Below are 19,975 nucleotides of genomic sequence, written 5' to 3'. Positions count from 1 at the left end.
GTTTGATTGAACGCGCTAATCTCAAGATCTACTGGTCCGATTTGAAAAATTCTTTCAGTGTTAGATAACCCATTTATCGAGGAAGGCTATAGGCTATATTTTATCTCCGTATTCCTACTGGAACAGCAACCACGCGGCGTCAGCTAGTTTTTTATAAAGCCGCGCTAGCCCTGTGGATATGACCTCTGCCTCCGATTCCAGAGGGCGTAGGTTCGAATCTGGTCCGGGACATGCACCTCCATCTTTTCAGTTATGTGCATTTTAAGAAATTAAATATCACGTATCTCATACGGCGACGGAAAAACATCGTGATGATACCTGTATACCTGAGAATTTTCTTTATTTTCTGCGTGACCTCTCATTCTGAGAGGAGACTAATTATGCCCAGCAGTGAACCGAATATGTTTTGTAATGATGATGATGATGGTGATGATGATGACTAATATTATAAAGAGGTAAAGTTTGTAGAGTTATAGGGGTAATATCTGGATCTACTGAACCGATATGGAAAATTCTCTTACTAATAGGAAGCCACGATTTTGCGAGTGTCTACTTTTGTGTTTGTAACTACATATTCTCACGGAAACGGGAACAACGGAGTACAACCGCGGGGCGTCGGATATAATAATATTGTTACACCAAAACTGTAAATAACATCAAAATCCCGGAATTCCTACACAAGCTCGTTAATCCCAGTGACGTAAGTTAATGCATCACACGATGGCGTGGATTTCTCTCCGCATAAACTATTCACAGATGAGAGCCTCTAGCGCTCCAAATTTTAGTTATATTTCCACATAGAAAAGGCGTCGAGTGTGGTTTTCGAGAAAATATTCCAAAAGTTATGAAATTATCGGTAACTAATTAGTATAAACTGCATGTTAAATGCATCATAAACTAAGTTATCATGCTTATTTATTATTGCTTTTGAATGAAACTGGTTAAGGCGCTATGAATAGACAATGTTTAGGCTATTACGCGGGGTGCGGGGAGATACGAATTTATCGCGCCAGTCTCGCCCGCGGGCGGTGGCGCGGGGCCTCGGCGGCCGACGCGTCGCTTGAAAAATTCGCGCCTATTCGTCAATGAATAGGTTCCTACATATTATCATTAAAACATTTCCGTAATTTTATTTATAAGAAAATTTTAACTACATAATTTTTAAATTAAATACAAAACACACTTTTTCATCACGACTTCACACACGTAGAAAATTAAGAAAATTCTCAGGAATTAAAGTTTCATCACGATGTTTTTCCTTCACTGTTTGAGACAAGTGATATTAAATTTCATAAAATGCATATCACTGAAAAGTTGGTGGTGCATGCCCCGGACCGGTTTTGAACCTACACCCTCCTAATCGAAGGCAGAGGTCATATCCATTATTCACCTACTTACCTATTTGGACAATACGCACATTGCGATCAAGTCCCAAAGTAAGCGTGTGCCATGGGTACCTATTTAGTTGATAATACCTACTTGGGTATAAATACTTATACCTAATACAATATTATGTAAACACCCAGACATTGAAAATTCATCACACATATATTTTTGTAGTCGTGGGAATCGAACCACTACCTTGGATCCAGAAAGCAGGGTCATTACCCACTGCGTCATTCGGCCGTCGCCATGAAATAGGTACCTACTACAGGGCCCTTTAGCATTTACCCATTACAAAAGGCTGACCAATAAAATTAACCCTGATAATATTGTACACCACTATAACTACAATGGGTGTAAATACACCCAGATTTAATAATTGGACTAAACTTTTTATACAAATATATTTAACATTTATAATGATGTATACATAAATATTGGTTCTTGCTCTTTGGCCTTTTGATGTATTGATTTAGTTTTTTAACCGACTTCAAAAAGGAGGAGGTTCTTACGTACACCAATTACTCAAAGACGCCTGGACCTATTTCAAAAATTCTTTTTTTGTTTGAAACGGTATAGTCCCCATTTGGTCCCATTGCCATCATGTCAAGATCTGATGATGGAATCCTGGAGAAATTGAGAGGAACTTTCGAAAATTATATGGGTGTCTAGTGTGTTCGTAAGCTTTTCTATTTAGTACTTTTAAACACTAAAATTTCATGAAGGTTTAAAATCGATCTGATGATGGAGCCATAAAAAAGACGAGGGAACTCTTCGGCGATTTACAGCAGTGTTTCGGCTTGATTAATTTGTATTAATGAGAACTTTCCACAATAGGGGTTTGGTGATGAATACCAAGGACAATTAAGGGAACTCCTTAACAGTTTACAGTAACTACCTTGTGTTTGGCCTTGATTAATTCGTATTGCTGAGAACTTTCTACCTAGATGAGTTGTGTCTGTTATTAGGGGTCTGTTGATGAAGACCAAGGTCAATTAAGGGAACCCCTTAACGGTTTACGGTAGCTACCTTGTGCTTGGGCTTGATTAATTTGTATTGGTGAGAATTTTGTACCAAGATGGGTTGTGACTGTCATTAGGGGTCTGATGTATTAGTTTGAGATGAAATTTTACACTAAAAATGGAAAAATAATAAAAATTTTAATAAAAAAAATACAACCGACTTCAAAACCTAAAAACTTACCCACTAAACTAAAAAGCGAAAAATAACATCATAATATGTTCAACCTGCTGATTAGTATGAAGGCGATGCTAAGCCGGTGATGTATTAATTTAAGCCATGTGAGAATATCTTATAGATTTAGATTTTGCAGACAGTGTTGTTTCATGTGGTCCTGTCAGAAATGGCTTAAATTAAGACAACACCGGCTAAGCGCCGCCTTCATACTGATCAGCAGGTAGAACATATTATGATGTTATTTTTTTATTGAAAAAAAAAACCAGTTAATTAATTGCCTACGAAAAAATGGTTCTCAATATTATAGTTATTTTAAAGGGGTATGTAAAAATTAAAAACATATATAATTTAAATTAATCGGTCTTTATATTTGGTTAATATGCATCAATAAGCCTTTAAATTGACCTATTACTTATCTTCAATCTACAAAGAATCAACATTTTTATATCTTATTTCTAATGATCATTTTTATATCTAAATAATTTCTAAATCATTTCTATATCTAATATCTAGTATTCTTTTTCGAAGATAGTACAAAGTACAGTAGAATAAATATAACTGAGATATATTGGAAGTAATTATTGTCGACATTTTATATATGTTGATATTCACAATAGACACACAATATCCACTTCCTGTGCTAACTCTATATAAAACGCCAATGCATATTTTACCTTTTCTTCGACCGATCTAAAATAAAAATGGCATATAAATGTCATGAGACTTATGAAATAATACAATTAATAAATAAAGATAAATACAATACATTCAATTATATCTCTCCTCCATTATTACGCTTTCCAGTAGTATTATAATTCGTTAAAACTAAGCAGTCTGCTGTTACAAGGGTAATTTTCTTTTTTATCACAGAGTGAATTAGGAGGAGGAGGATTTTCTTCTCTTGGCATACCTCGCGCTCTTCGTAAATCAACCAATTCTGGCAATAGCCAATCCATATAAAAATTGAGAAGTATTTCTTTCATTTTTTTTCTCCCAGAAATCATCATCTCTTAAGATCGTTTCTGTTTTGAGAGGCTTATTTTCACTACTCCATACTCCAAATAAACACTTTGCTCTTCGTGAAACGTGTAACTGCCCTTGTATCTGATAATACCAGTTACTATTCTTATTTATACGTTTAGTTTTCTTATTGTAATTCCATATTTGTATCTTATTTTGTTGAATGGATTCTTTAAGCCCATTCTTGAAGGTCACTATCGGACATTTTATTTCCACAATTGTGTCATCTCCTATTAATCTATCGGGTGTAGCTCCAATAAAAGGAAAGTCATGGTCCACGAATAGACCACAAGGGTCAATAATGACTTAATCTTGTAATGTAAGTTGTTTAATGGCAATGTGTTCATTTTTCACACCATGGGCAATTGCTGCTATATTATTTAAGTGAAATGCATAATATATATGATTCTTCGACCTTGCACTGGTTCATATGTACCTCGATCGATCTTAGTGTATAACTGCTCCTCGGCAACTTCTCTAAAACATAGTAAAATTACATCGACTTTCAGCTAAATTGTATAAATAGTTATGTGTTCTAAGATTTATGAAAAATATCTCACTACTTATTGTTATATTTGAAATTACTTTAGTAGAAGAATAGGTAGAAGTAAAGTAACCCTAAATTTTGTTTATCAAACCATCCCTATTTTTTAATGCCGGCAAGGCAAAACAACTTTTGCCGAGTAGTATTTAATAATAGTCACCAATAAATTGCGACGACAACCCCCAAGTCTAAATATGGCACTGATTAGATCAGCGGTCGATGTCCTTTTTCCTATCCACGACGACTTCTGCCGGATTGCAGAAGATGCTTCTCAAACAGTTGAAGTGACTACAGAAGAGATCAAGTCAGCTGCAAAAAGCCTGAAATTAAAAAAGGCTCCAGGGCCCGACCTCATTTACCCCGAAGTGGTCAAAATCGCGGTTGAGACAATCCCGGAAAAAATTAAGGGCGTTCTAGACAAGGTCTTTAAATCTGGCATTTTTCCGTCAACTTGGAAGATAGCCAGTCTGGTGTTGCTCAAAAAAGCAAACAAACCTGCCGACGACCCAACCGGATACAGACCTATCTGCCTACTAGACAGTTACGGAAAATTGACGGAACGAGTACTCCTAAACCGAATTGAAAACCTACTACCCGAACACGGCGGACTTTCTAATAATCAGTACGGTTTCAGGAAAGGTCGCTCAACCCTGATGGCGGTACAGGAAATAGTACGAACTGCTATAAAGGCGAAGAGTGGTACACAAAAAACCCGAAAATTGTGTGCCCTAATATGTCTAGATGTCAGAAACGCTTTTAATTCTGCCTCCTGGAGAGAGATAGTTCTCGAACTTAAAAAGAGAAAATTCCCCGGGTATATACTAAACCTTGTAAGCAGCTATCTTGAAGACAGACGCGTCAAAGTTAAAGATTGTACGGGAAAAGAGGATGTTATTAAAGTCAGCAGTGGGGTGCCCCAAGGATCAATCCTAGGGCCGACTCTCTGGAACATTCTATACGACGGGGTTCTTCACCTTAAACAGGAAGAGGGCATCCAGCTAGTGGGTTTTGCCGACGATCTGGCGCTAGTAGTTGTTGCAAATACAGAGAAATCTCTCATGACTAGGGCAAACACAGCGCTCCGACGAATCAATGCATGGATGAAGGAAAAGAAGCTTGCTTTAGCACCTGAGAAGACTGAGGCTATTGTTTTTAGCGGAAGGCGGAAACTAGACCCAATAAAGTTTGTAGTTGATGATATGGCAGTTGCTCCTAAAGAGCACGTTAAATACCTCGGGGTGTGGCTCGATAAAAGCCTCAACTACAAAAAACACGTTGAAGAGGTCGCCAAAAAATCCCAAAACTTGGTCGAGGCACTGCACAAACTGATGCCAACAAGAGGGGGACCTAGAGCGAGCAAGAAGAGAGTACTGGCTTCGGTAGCTCACTCCGTTATTCTCTACGGAGCGCCGATTTACGAAAATGCCATGAGAGTCGAACTGTATCGGAAAAAATTAGAGGCAGTACAGAGGCGGATGGCAATAGGCATAACTGGAGCATATAGAACTATCTCCACAGACGCAGTACTTGTTTTAGCCGGTCTTGTCCCTGTAGACAAACTAATTAGAGAACGCGCGCAATCTTTTCTGGATAAAGAATCGAGTTCACATGAACTACGCGAAAAGACCCTGACGGAATGGGGAACAGAATGGTCCGCGGGCGGAAAAGGAACGTGGACGAGGGAGCTAATTAAAGATCTAAAAAGCTGGCATCAGAGGAATCATGGAGAGATGGACCGATGGCTCACGCAGGCTCTGAGCGGTCACGGAGTGTTCAACACCTACCTCTTCGCAATAGGGAAATCTCCCTCCGAAAATTGCTACTTCTGTGGAAAAGAGGACACTCCGCGACATGCCATATTCGAATGCCCTGCCTATGACGATCTGAGAGGGGCGACACATGGGGTAGATGGCCACGTAGACTCCGGCAGCCTGATTTCGCGTATGCTGTCAAGCGAAGGCGAGTGGCAGAAATATGCACAAATGCTCCGGAAAATAATGATAAGAAAGGAAGAAAAGGAAAAAGAGGAGAAAAAGAAATGGGAAATACCCTAGAGGCAGTTAGCACGATGTAATGCCATGCAGTTCCGTGCTAACTCTGACGATAAAAAAAAAAAAAAAAAAAATTGATAAACCGTTTACCCATCATAATTTGGTTTCTGCATAGCTCCTGTATCTATTGAGATTGGTGTTGGTTCAGCTGTTGGTATTGTCAGCGATTTTGCAGGGCATTCGTGCTGAGAATTCTGTATTCTAAAATTTAAAAAAACGACCTTTGAAATTGATGCGAAAACTCTTGTAAGGATATTGTTTCTATGTCATTCGTTAATATGATTTTTGACGAAATTGCTATTGAGACCTGTATGTTGTTGGACAATTACTTAGGTGATCAAAAAAGTATAATACTTAAGTAATTTTGTGATTTATTATTATAATTATTTATTTATTAACTGATTAAGATGGGGTGCGATGTTTTGAAAACTATTCAAATAAGTTTTAGATAATTAGGTAGTGTATCTACCATTGGCGTTTTATACATTGATTACGTGACACCCTGTATAAATATTTATTGTGGGTGTTTTTACACCCATTTTAATCATAGAACATGTATGTATTATGATTAAAATGGGTTATAGCATTTAAGGGTTAAAGAATTAGAACAAAACTTATATTAATGGCTTCAGCAATTCAGCCGTGAAAGGTAAAAGACAAACAGACAGATTCTTTTGCATTCATAGGCTTTTAGGCCAAGGTAAAAAATTGAGAAGTTTGTACGTATAGTGCCCTATCTGATCCAGGTTCGTAAGGAGTACTCAGGGTAGGCTATGCATTTTTGCATCTATGAAGTGCACGCAACTGAGAGTGAACAGGTGATTCTTTTGCATTTATTTAGTTTAGGTCATCGATAATAAAAACTTACTCTTGCAAAACTGGTCGAATTGATGGATTTTCAGAATTAATCTTCAAAAGTCTTTTCCGACTGAAAACAAATAAATATTAAAATAAAAAAAGGAAAATATGAAAAAATTAAATTACTTTATTAGAAAAATTAAAAAAAAATTATATCATGTAAGTGTCCAAGGCTCGAACTCGCAGAATATAATACTTAGTGTAATCGACATCCCCCTATTCCACGAAACTACTATGAGAAAATTTGAAAAATAGGTACAGTACTCGTGTACATAGACATTCACACATCACCAAATATGTTATTTGTTAAAAAATCATTAAAAAAAAATAGATAAGCAGGTACTTACACAACTTCGAGCATATGCTTTTGTTGTTTTTTATATTGTATATTCTTCAATTTCGGGCGCATTTTAAATAATTTATACTATAATATCAATTTATTACTTATATTTAATTATTATTAACACTATAATTATGTCTATAAAACTTATGCTACACGAATGTCTCAAACTTATAAAACTAAAACAATTTTTCCTGAATAAAATATTATACGTCCGAGAGCACAACTTAGCGCACATCCGTCTAGCAGCGCGATTCAACGCTCACTGTCTAATGGAATACGAGTAACAGAGAAGACGCGATTCAGAATACAAGGACCTAAGTGCCAAATCAATAAATATTTTTTTTTAAATGTAATATTCTTTGTATTTAAAATATCGTTTGGCCAATTTCTTTAGTAACAGATGACAAATAATTATAATATTTTGTAGCGAAATTACTTTAGGTATAACTGAGATATTAAGAGTTTTAAGTATTTTCAGAGGCAATTTTGCAATAATTTTCGATCGAGGAAAGTTCGTAAAATCGTGTTTTGAGACTGGCCATTAGGTCAGAAATACGATCTATTACAACCACAAATTTATGCAGAATCATATGAGTTATACATTTTACAGACAACCCCAATCATTCAGCGTGATTTAGCTGTACATAGCGCCTTAAGGGCATATTGGTTTGATAACTTTAAGTCGTCGGCTTCGGCCGTGGCTAGTTACCACCCGACCGACAAAGACGTACCGCCAAGCGATAAAGCGTTCCAGTACGATGTCGTGTAGAAACTGAAAGGAATGTGGATTTCACACTCCTAACAAGTTAGCCCGCTTTCATCTTAGATTGCATCATCACTTACCACCAGGTGAGATTGTAGTCAAACTGTTAAAGATTAAAAAAAAAAGAATTTTTGTGTTAATTATTTACTGATTTACTCGATAATTACTATATGAAATTTTCTATTTGCATTTTAACAGGCTCTTTAGGGTCAATTTGTCAAAAGAACTATACTTTATTTACTCTAATTTGCCTTCGATTATGAGTGTTTCAAAATGTATTTAATATCTGACAACAGTCAGGCGCCTGATAAAATATATGAGGCAATTACTGGCTTACAAGTCAAGCTATGGCGTTGATGATGATAAAATAAATAGCAATTTTCCAAAACCGTGTACTGGCTAAAATGAACATACCAGGATATTTTTAACAAGGAGAGCTGTTATGTTTTGTGTTAGTTTTAACTTAAAGACTAAGAAAGACTAACAAGCATTTCATAGAACCTTCATTGAGAAGGAATTTTTCGTTTTGTAAGTATAGTTTCTCGTGCAATGTTTCTGTGTAATCTACACTGAATAATGCCAACCCTAGTTAAAAAAAAAAAATTATATTATTATGCTTTTGGTATTTTTTAACTTCTCGTTATAAAAATCAACGTCATCTGTATAATAAAAACTACTTTTAAATTAAATAAAATACTAAAATACATTTTTCGCTGTCACTGAAATGCAACAAAAATGTGTCCAATTCTGTTGCAAAAAAAAATACAATAACAGCATTGTGTCCCTTTCAACTTGTTCCGAAGCAGACGCTTTTGAATTTAAAATTCACACATTTACAAAGGGATTGTTGAAAAAAGAATCAACACCGCAAACTGTACCCATTTACCCCTTTTACATGCGACTTCACAATTTGACATTCAGCTGTTCTTCCGATGCATCCGTTTGATAATTTGACAGTTAGTTGACAGTTTGAAATGAATGCATTTATGAAATTGTTATCATAATCCTTTGAATGGATTAAGGGTTTTTTGTCGGGTAAGGACTCCCAACGACGACTGCAATTTTACAAAAAAATAAAGATTTTATGACGAATCCATTCTCAATAACCACACTAACATTAATATTAAAGCGAAAGTTTCTGTGTGTGTAAGTGTGTATGATGTGGTATGATCCTCTTTTGCGCTGCGGCTACTGAAGCGATTTGGCTGAAATGTGGAATGGAAATAGATTTAATTCTAAATTAACATATTGGCTACTTTAATGCCTGAAAAATCCACTGTTCTCGCGGGAGTTGTGAAAAACTGAATTCCACGCGGATGAAGTCGCGGGCGTCCTGTAGTACCTAGATAGTAAAAATGATATGTCGTTTTAAAATCTAATTATGTAGCTATTTATTGATATCAGTAGCCCTTAATATAATTAGGTAGGTAATTGTAGTTTCAGAGATAATTAAATACTTTGTTTGTAAAAATTATTGTAACTAATTGTATATGTAATAATTGTAATATTAAAATAATTGTATATCAGCATTGAAAGCAGAATTAGTACATATATTTTAATTTATTCTTTCTATAAAATTCAAGAAGTCCTCGTGACGCTAGAATAAGTCCATGTTTAGCATCCTACCATTATTGTCATTTCATATTACGATACTTGTAGTGTGTCATTAACATCACAGTGGGTGGTGTGGGTTGGATTTGAATTTACGGCAATTAATTTAGTATAAAATATGGATATTGTCCAATAATTAATTGATATAAAAAGGCTATGTTATGTGTTAAAAGGCGAACCTGTTGGCACCGACAGCTTCACGGGATATCACTCGAAAGTTTTGTATCAATTACTGACTTCACATTTTTTACCTTTTTTTTATATCGTGGCTAAAAAGAAACCCTTGTTGGCTGACAACGAAACTTATACTAAATATTTACAAAAATATTTTCATTTTCGTCAGTTTCTAAATGCTTAACAGAAGGGATATTTTTGTTATTTCTCTCCATTAAGAGAAGAGTATTTGGGGTTTAGACTTGCTTCAATGCAACTTCAGGGTTGGCTAGCTTTGTGTAACAACGTCAATTTGTCTATTTACCTTAGGTATCAAATTTTAATTATAATACCTGGAATCAAAAATAGCACTTTAACTTTAGCAAATATAATAATAATATAATAATTTAGATTTTGTAATGAACCATTTAATTGAAAATGCTTATGATTTAATTTATGTATAATTAAATCTTCATGTATTTAAAGGACTTTTATAAATACATTTGAAAATAAATGTAATCTCGACCAGATTTATGCTTGCAGATGCTTTTGTAAAAAAACTAATCGAAGTTGTAGAAAATATTTCTGCAATCATTACAAATCCCTTTTGATCTTGCGCGGCTTATAATGAAGGTATGAAAGCAATACCTACTACGAGGATGAGGGATGGTGAGTTCCTTTATTTGGACACATGTCACAAAAGAGGCATAACATAAAAGGCCTATTTAGGGGTCCCATACTCAATCTAAATTCAAATACAAAGAGATGAAATTTGTATTTCCAATCTAAACATTCATTAGGAGAATTTTTAAATTCCATTCATGGCTCCCTAGTTAAAACGCTTAAGCTAATTACATGAAACATTGATGGAGGGGCACAAAGCTTGCATATTGCGTCGTCCCCTCCACGTCACTATTGTATATATTGTAGGCAACGCTGGTGTCGAGATGGTCCCCTTTGCATATATTTCGTTTGATCTCTGAAGCAAGTCCCGCTAAGCTATTTGGCATGAAATATTTATATTCAAACTACATTATACGAGTACCATCATGTTAAATCAATCGAATTAAAATGTACTGGATTTCAGGTGAATGTTTTTCATCTCTAAACATGGATTTGGTGAAATCCACTAAACAATTTTTGTGAAGAAGTAATTTTATAAGTCAGTTCGGTTTTCCATCGCAATGTCGCATGTCGCTTTACCAATATTGCACGTTTTTCGGTTTCTTACAGATACATTTCGGAGACACACTCTCCGGAACTCTCCTAGGAACTTAACAATCTTACGAGTATTCCTGTTTCTTCCTTCTACCACAGTATAGCGAGACGTAAAGGGTGGCACTGACGTCCCTACGTAGTTGAGAAACCAGGCAACCCGCATCAAACGTTTCGCCTCAACGTTTTTTATTCGAACTGCTAAAATTTGGAATGCCATTTAGTTTGATTTTCCTGCCTATAATCTGAACATGATCAAGACAAGAGTAAATAGGCAGTTTCTAGGCAGGCGTGTCCTATCCGAGGCATCATGAATGCTTTGCAAATAAATAAATTCTATTGTATTCTATATTATTAGGTAGATACTCGTATATTCCATCAGGGATGAGCATAGTCCATAGTAGCAACAATGCTTTTATGTATAAGTGGTTTATATTTACAGGAAGAATTCCCAAGACGGGGAAATTTATAAATTGACTTAACTTTTAATTGAATCGTGTGACGGGTCTAAGTTCCATATACCCTCTCGTTTAAGAAGGAAGGTGTGGCCTTGTTGCGGGCCATTAAAATATTTGATAATGATGATTAGGTACTTGCAGATACACAAACCCGTAGTCGCTTATTCTTAGATCTCGCTGCATTTATCAACTGAAGACGTCTGTCCACTTTATGGGTGGTTCAATTTGCAGTACTAAATGCTAAATGATCAAACAGCACTAGACACTCAAGTTTCGAGTGGCTTAAGATTTATTAATTATCCGCTTGCTAATTTGTCACTCCGGCACTCAGCTGATAAGGACGCCTAATAAATTCTCTTAAACCGTGAAGAGTCAAAGGCGCCACTCGAGACGCACTTGTCTATTTGTAATTGAATATGAAAATCTTTCAAGCTACACGAGAGCTTAAATCAGCTTTGGATGTAATATAATTACTGGAAGTGCCGTTGAAATTAAACTTATTGCCTTATGCCGTAGAAAATAACTTTAACGTACCTATTACAGAAACAGAGCTGCCGCAAGTAATGTAACAAGTTACAAGACGAGAATTTATGCAATTATACCAGTAGCATACAGTTTTAGCCGTGCCGTGATAGCCCAGAGGATATGACCTCTGCCTCCGATTCCGGAGGGTGTGGGTTCGAATCCGGTCCGGGGCATGCACCTCCAACTTTTCAGTTGTGTGCATTTTAAGAAGTTAAATATCACGTGTCTCAATCGGTGAAGGAAAACATCGTGAGGAAACCTGCATACCAGAGAATTATGTTAATTCTCTGCGTGTGTGAAGTCTGCCAATCCGCATTAGGCCAGCGTGGTGGACTATTGGCCTAACCCCTCTCGTTCTGAGAGGAGACTCGAGCTCAGCAGTGAGCCGAATATGGGTTGATGACGACATACAGTTTTTGGTACACGGTCACAAACAGTAGATACTATAAAACGCATTCCTTCACTTGATGCATTCTAGTGAAAGAATGCGTTTTGGGTATTATTAACGTTTGAAGCAGTGTTCGTTGTTGTTGTTTGTTTTGGTTAACGCGTCATTAGTAAAATATTATTTTATACAGATTCATAAATATTGCGTAGTTAACTAATTTTAGTTCTGCAACGAAGGTCGTTTGTGGGAAAACTATTTCTGTGATGAGCATAGATATTTTCCGGTATCCGAGTGATTTATATAATTTATATGTATAATTATAAAATGTTTAGTATATTTTCAAGTAGGTGAAGTGTGTATTTTCCAAATACACTTATAACGTTTAAATTTTTTTTTTATTTTATATTTATTTTGCACTGGCTACCACTTCCAGTATACCACGACAAGTAGCTGGTACATCTGTAGTCCTCTTATGTTGGGGGAAATCTTGCAGTGAGCATCGGCACTCGTTCACGTCTGGAGAGGGGCGGGCGATGAATAAAATGTGAGGTGCTTTTTAGTGGAATTTAATTTTATAATTCGTCAGCGCGGAATTTTTGTAACAGAATTTTTACAAGTGGAGTCAATTTCTTGAGTCTGTTATTGATTAACTACCTTGTTGGTTCAGTGTAACACAAAGTTTTGTAGGCCTAGCATGCGATCAACGAAATAAATCTCCTGAAGAGAAAAGGGGAAATGTCGATCAGTAGCGGCAAAGTAGTTCGCGAACAAATAGCGGCTTTTCTTGCGTCACTATTGGTTGAGATTTGTCTATTTATCTTCATGGCATATTAGCCATACTGATCTACTTTTCTGAGAAATTCTCTGCCCAGAGTGTTGAAGTTGGGTGTGCCAACACTCCCGGTATTTTCTCGGAGCATTTTTAGCTGTCCGTCCTGCTCAATTTTATCTGATAGTGATCGTTTGAAAAAGTCAAACATTATTCGAATCCCGAAAATCCGCATTGGAGCAGGGTGGTGGGTTTAAACTCAATATCTCCTCTACTATTTGGCGGCTCTTGATTATATCGGTACTTCTTATATCGTTCGTTTAGATATCAAAGAAAAGGTCACAGGTCGACGTTTAATATAGATTTAGCGTTTTATGGGCTTCTTGGTACTGATAGTAGATATTACTTTTATATACGATATTATTGTCTGAAATGATTACTTTTATATTATTATTATGTAGCTATTCTCCAAAAATCAGACGGTATATTATTTACCTTTTTGTATTCGTTCGTGTATTAACTTGTCTTGATTTGAACATTATTTGTAGACATAGACATATCATCTTCAATATTTGCGTACCTATTTATTAATAACTTTCTAATATTATTTCAGTAGTAGATACATTTTTTATTCATGTATGTATGAAACATTATATAAAAATTTAACACAGAATAAAATAAACAGTTGCTAGAGCTAGAGTGAAAGTATACTAGGTATTATACTATTTAGTACCTATTTATAGGTCGTTAATAGCTAGATTAAAGTTACATTGCTTGACAGAGACATCCTCACTTAAAAGATGTGAAGAAACTCGTGCTATTTCTTGATGTCGTCAGTCTCCATCATGTGGACGACATCAAGCAGAGAGTCGCTGGACTTAGGCCGTCCAGGATCGTGACATTTGGTTTGTAGGGATTAGCTGATGATAATAATTCATACTATTGACTCACCACACTACTCCGATGTAGCTAAGCGGGCTATCGAATTCAAGAATTTCAATCAAGTAGGATTCTGCTACAGTCTCTTGGTATCAGGACATTTTCTGAGGTATTTTCGTCAACTCATCAGATGATGTAACTCAATTATCTCTTCCCGGTACAGAATGAAAGCTGCAACTTTGAAGTCCTCCTCACAAGATATTTTCAACTTGACTTGGCCATGTTTTTATTAGAGGAAAAAAGGCGAAATCGGATTAAAAACATGAAAGATCCAAGGTCGGCCCCAATGATTGCTCGAGCACTTTGATCCTTTATTTAATTATACGTTAAGTTGTAAAGAAGTTCAAATCGTTACGAATTATTTTCCTTACGAAGCGAAAATCGCCGCATCGTCTTTTTTGTGCTGATTAATATCTAATATGTAGATGTTTTTCTTAGCTTTTGATTTAAATATCATAATATGAGACATTATTACCTACCTATCGTACTTATGTGAAATATTACGTTCTGTATTTTGTTTTCCATGGCGTCGTGCGTTTTTTGTATACTGGAACTTGCGATCCGAAAAAATAATTTTAGTAGGTAACTGAGTAAACCTCCACCGGTGCCCTGAAACTGTATGCACCGTTGCTACCAAAACTTTACAACTTATTTTTTTTTTTTTAAAAGAATATTTGTCATAATATTTTTTATAATATGACCAATATTCCCATTCCTCTCCAACTAGTCGGGAAATACTGATACGGGAAACGGTACGGGAAATAATTCTAGGAGTGGGTGCTAAAATCCAACCCGGGGTGATGATTGAACCACCACCCCTCGTGGATGAGTCCAACCGCTCTTACCGTTGAGCTATTGAGGCTTGTACATTTAAATATCATTAAGATTACTTACATGGTACTTGACTTTTTTGCCCTACTGTGTGGGCTAACCTAAACTAACACTTCGTATGTATATGTTCTCAAGAAATACATATAGATATAGAGAGCCGTGATAGCCCAGTGGATATGACCTCTGCCTAAAATTCCGGAGGGTGTGGGTTCGAATCCGGTCCGGAGCATGCACCTCAGACTTTTCAGCTGTGTGCAATTTAAGAAATTAAATATCACGTGTCTTAATCGGTGAAGAAACACACAGAAGACATCGTGAAGAAACCTGCACACTAGAGAATTTTCTTAATTGTCTACGTGTGTGAAGTCTGCCGATCCGCACTGGACCAGCGTGAGTGGACTATTGGCCTAACGGCCCTAACGACATACGTATTACTTAAAAAAAATATGACTATGGCAAGGATGTGTACCTATTTTGCATAATAAAATGGAAAAAACATTTAGCTCTGCCTACTTTATACAAAAAAAATGTTTCCACCATTTCTAGCGTCTGGGGAAACAACCGCAAAGATAGTAGCCGGTTTTATTTACCAACTGTCGGCTCCAGTTTATTGGACGATTTTCGGCCTTACTAAAAGTCCAATAATTGTTATCTCAGCAATCCACCCGTACAAAAGACCCCGTGAGTCCCAACCGACCAGTGACTTTATTTATTTTCAACCGATTCCCAGGTTTATATCTTTTTCGGTTGAGCCTCGAATAAATGCGGTACAATAACAATAAAGTAGGATTTTGCCACAGATTGCTGACATTTTGCCCGAGAAGAAGGAAAGATATAAACCTCGAATTCTTATTAAAAACGCTTTGCATATACCCAACAAAGTGAACGGTTTATAGATTACGTAGATATAAAATGTAGCATTCACTAGTATGTATGAAGTTTAACACCTAGCTTTATCATCAGCACAAAAAAACTATATAAAACGCAAGGATTATAAAATTTCCAAACTTTTTATTTCTCAAAGTTTCAAGAGCACTGCAGGACATAGGCTTTTGTAGGGACTTCAAAACGTCACGATGCTGAGCCGCCTGCATCCAGCGAATCCCTGCGATTCGTAATTCCACCTTGTGTGGTCGAACAACACTGTGAACCCTTTCTAGTGCGAGGTTGCCATTCCAGCACCTTGGGACCCCAACGTCCATCGGCTCTTCGAACTAAAAGCAATCGCATAAAAGAATATAATGATTAGTGATATACCTAGTAGTTTACGAGTATAACGCAGATTTTATTCAAAAGTGCTTCTAAATCCAATTCCATATATAGAAATTAAACTTAACTTTGTTAAAAAATATGTTAAGTAACTGATTTTACCCTGTCCACCAATCTTAAAACAATATGTACCTACTTTATGGCATCCTAAGGCATCATTGGTTTGAGGTCAAATACTATCAAACGTATTATGGAAACTCGTCATAAAATAAAAAAATAATTCCAACATTGAAAATATCATGCAATTTCAAATTTTGCTGAAATAATATCGGTCTTCCGAAATTTCTGCTTAGCAAATAGATATGTATATTATAACTGAACCTCGTGCTCTGATTTCGGTCCGATTAACATAGTGCGCTTAATAATATACGATCCTCAGCTATAGGTTAATACAGGCGAAGTTACCAAAGTGGTCTTGGCACAATATTAGTACGTCGGCAGGCCGCAAGTTACGTGTTTAGTTCAAAACTTTGCAGACGCTGGATCAATTGTTACCGAATTTAAACAACCACAATTCCCCAATGTATCCCGTCTAAATTTCCACCAATTGTATAATTTATTGCCAATGAACCGCATACGGTCTTAATACGGTACCGGGAGCCGTGAGGAATAATATCCGGTGATTTAGAGTGAAGCGTCAACGTTCCGAGACTGCAGCGTGTTCTATTGGAAAGTTATGATTAATGTTAGCTATTATAATATTACACAATATTCTAACAATATCAGACGTTATGTCTATTAATCTATACTAATATTATAAAGCTGATGAGATTGTTTGTTTGTTTGATTGAACGCGCTAATCTCAGGAATTACGGGTCTAATTTGAAAAATTCTTTTAGTGTTAGATAGCCCATTTATCCAGGAAGGCTATAGGCTATATATTATCCCCGTATTCTTACGGGAACGGGAACTACGCGAGTGAAACCGCGCGGCGTCAGCTAGTACCTTATATTATGATATTTAATTAACTGTTGCTGAGCTAATTTAGCGACCAAAGTCGCGAAGCTGATGTGGCAATGGGTGGGGCACATAGTTCAAAAAGCCGATGGCAGTTGGGGCACAAGGTGGTGGACTGGCTACCCCGCACTAAAAAGGCAGTGTTGGTCGACCCACCACCAGGTACACTTACGATTTCAAGCGAGTCGCAGGGATCAACAAAGGCCTATATCCTGGACGTGGACGTATATCGGCTGATATGATGATGATAATGATGATGAGCTAATTTAATTACCTACTCTGAACTCTTCAAAGTTTTACTCATGTTTAAACGGTCCTTCGTCTACCGACTCAAGAAGCTTAAGTGTTTGGAGGTTCTTATAATACCTAGTCATCCAGCCTAGTCAATGGATAGGATAGGACACTTTTTATCCCGGAAAAATCCATGGTTCACGAGGGGTTTGTAAAAAAACTAAATTTCACGCAAACGAAGTCGCGGGCGTCCGCTAGTGTTTATGATAATTACCAAAAACTGATGCTTCACATATTCTTGGAAGTATAACAACAACTTCACAACTCCGGGCTGCTATTGCGAATTTTAGGGTAGAAAAAATAGAAGGCCTAGGATTCAAGCAAAACTTTCATAGGTAAACAGGGTAACTAACCAACTAAGCTGAACAAACAAGGCAGTCATAATACAAGTAGCTGACGCCGCGCGGTTTCACCCGCGTGGTTCGCGTTCCCGTATGAGTACGGGGATAATATATAGCCTACAGCCTGTTTAGGCACGTGTAAATAGTACCTAAAACGATTTTTCCTCGATAAATGGGCTATCTAACACTGAAAGAATTTTTCAAATCGGACCAATAGTTCCAGAGATTAGCGCGTTCAATCAAACAAACAAAAAAACTCTTCATCTTTATATATTAGTATAGAGTATAGATTTGCAAGTATACCACATGATTGTGACTAAATAAAAACAGACGCCAATTATCATACAGACTGCGTCAAAGTACCTCTTGTTAATGGGTTCTTTTTGATGCCCAGCCAGTTTGGTTTGACAGAATAATAACAGTTGTACGATGGATGTACTAAGAGCGGTATCACGCATATTCCTGGTATACACTGAAGGCTTTGTTCATTGTGTTGATTTTAATTCCTACTGTGACAAATAAGCCATACTCCGTTGGAACAAAAAGCATTTTTTTTCATTATTAATTTAACAGAGCATGTTGTTGGCTTGTTGCACTTGTTGGCGTGGTACTCATACGTAATCCTAAGCTTAAACCTTTTAAATATTCTATTTATTTTATATATATTAAATAAAAATTAATATATATAATATAAAAAAGAATCGCCAAATGCATAACTCAACAACGCCTGGACCAATTTGGCCAATTCTTTTTTTTAAATGTTCGTTGAAGTTCTAGGATGGTTTTTACGGTGAGAAAAATTCGAATAATTGCCGGAAAAACCATAAAAATTGCCCTTTTCTTTTTCCCATACAAATGTTTTCTAACTAAAACGTAGTCAATTTGAGCTTTATGGTTATTGTATAAAGTTCATATTAATAATTAGAAAACGGGGTAGGGGTAGGGTAGGGTAGGGGTAGTTGAAAGTTTACATCGAGTTTCACGCGGACGAAGTCGCGGGCGTCCGCTAGTTATCTATATTTTCTTTCACCTCATATAGTTTAGGATAATAATGCAGTACATGGCAGTCTGAAAGATATTCTAAGATGGAACAAGACATAAGTTACAACCATTTACTTTGAATTAATTATAACGCAGCATGAATTTAGTTACTAGCCGATCTTAGCTTCCCAGCAGACATGAGCAAAGCATTTATTTACGAACAAAAGTCAGGCCAGGCAAATAAAACTCTAGCTCTTCGTTCTATATCCTTTCTTCTGCATAGTGCCAGCCAGTAAAACGCCTAAAATATATTTTTAACTTGCATTAATGCTGCAGGATTTTTAAATATCATCCATAACTTGAAACTTAAAGAGATAATTACTTTTGCTTTTAAATCCGCTAATAAGTCTTCAACGTCAAACATATTGATTGACGGCGGCCATTTTGTATACTAGCAATTAATACAAGAGTGCTGGCTCATCACACGTTCGATAAATCTGATGGACGCAAGGTACTAAATCATTAGAGTCCTTTCTTAATAGCGTTTCCGTAGTTGTGTCGAGCGTTGGCTCACTGAGCATACGCTTGACAATGCTGAGCATTTGCTCAGATGTTCTTTGACCGACTTCATAGATGCAACATGCACTGCCTACCCTGACGACTCCGAAGGAACCTCTATTGGAGAAGGAAAATATTCCTTCTCCAATAGAGGTTTTATACATTTTTTACGTTTAATGCGTGCACGCCACTGCCTCGACCGTGGTGTCTGGTACAATAAAGAGGTGAACAACGCAGAATACCTATTTCTGTCTGCACGAGCTCTGGACCATCATTGCTGAGTTAGCATAGGTGCATTGCATGACAGCGAACTATACCCAACGAGTCGTAAAATTGAAGTGGCAATATGCGGTGCATATACTTAGTTCAAAGAGCTACAGGAATGTCAACCACGCACCGGAAAGCGTAGGATTGCTCGAAAACATACCCCCTACTTGGCTATGCATATTGTCAAAATGTGGTATATAATGATGATGATGTTGATGAAGCCTATAAGAGAACAGAACTCTTGACCCTGATAATAAAGAAAT

At 36.6% G+C, this 19,975-nt stretch overlaps 1 protein-coding gene across 1 annotated transcript; it reads right to left on the bottom strand.

Annotated features, from left to right (window-relative positions):
• Positions 1 to 3,061: 3,061 nt before the first annotated feature.
• On the bottom strand, positions 3,062 to 8,046 carry LOC128198657 (uncharacterized). Its single transcript, XM_052885024.1, has 4 exons — positions 7,401 to 8,046; positions 7,064 to 7,123; positions 6,286 to 6,396; positions 3,062 to 4,077 (listed from the first exon to the last, which is right to left on the bottom strand). The coding sequence occupies exons 1-4, from the start codon at positions 7,460 to 7,462 to the stop codon at positions 3,981 to 3,983; spliced, it is 330 nt and encodes a 109-aa protein (XP_052740984.1). The 5' UTR covers positions 7,463 to 8,046; the 3' UTR covers positions 3,062 to 3,980.
• Positions 8,047 to 19,975: the final 11,929 nt, after the last annotated feature.

Source organism: Bicyclus anynana, chromosome 13, assembly GCF_947172395.1.
Source record: "Bicyclus anynana chromosome 13, ilBicAnyn1.1, whole genome shotgun sequence".
Lineage (NCBI taxonomy): Eukaryota > Metazoa > Arthropoda > Insecta > Lepidoptera > Nymphalidae > Bicyclus > Bicyclus anynana.
Note: the sequence above shows the minus strand (reverse complement) of the source record. Positions and strands in the feature narration are given on the sequence as shown.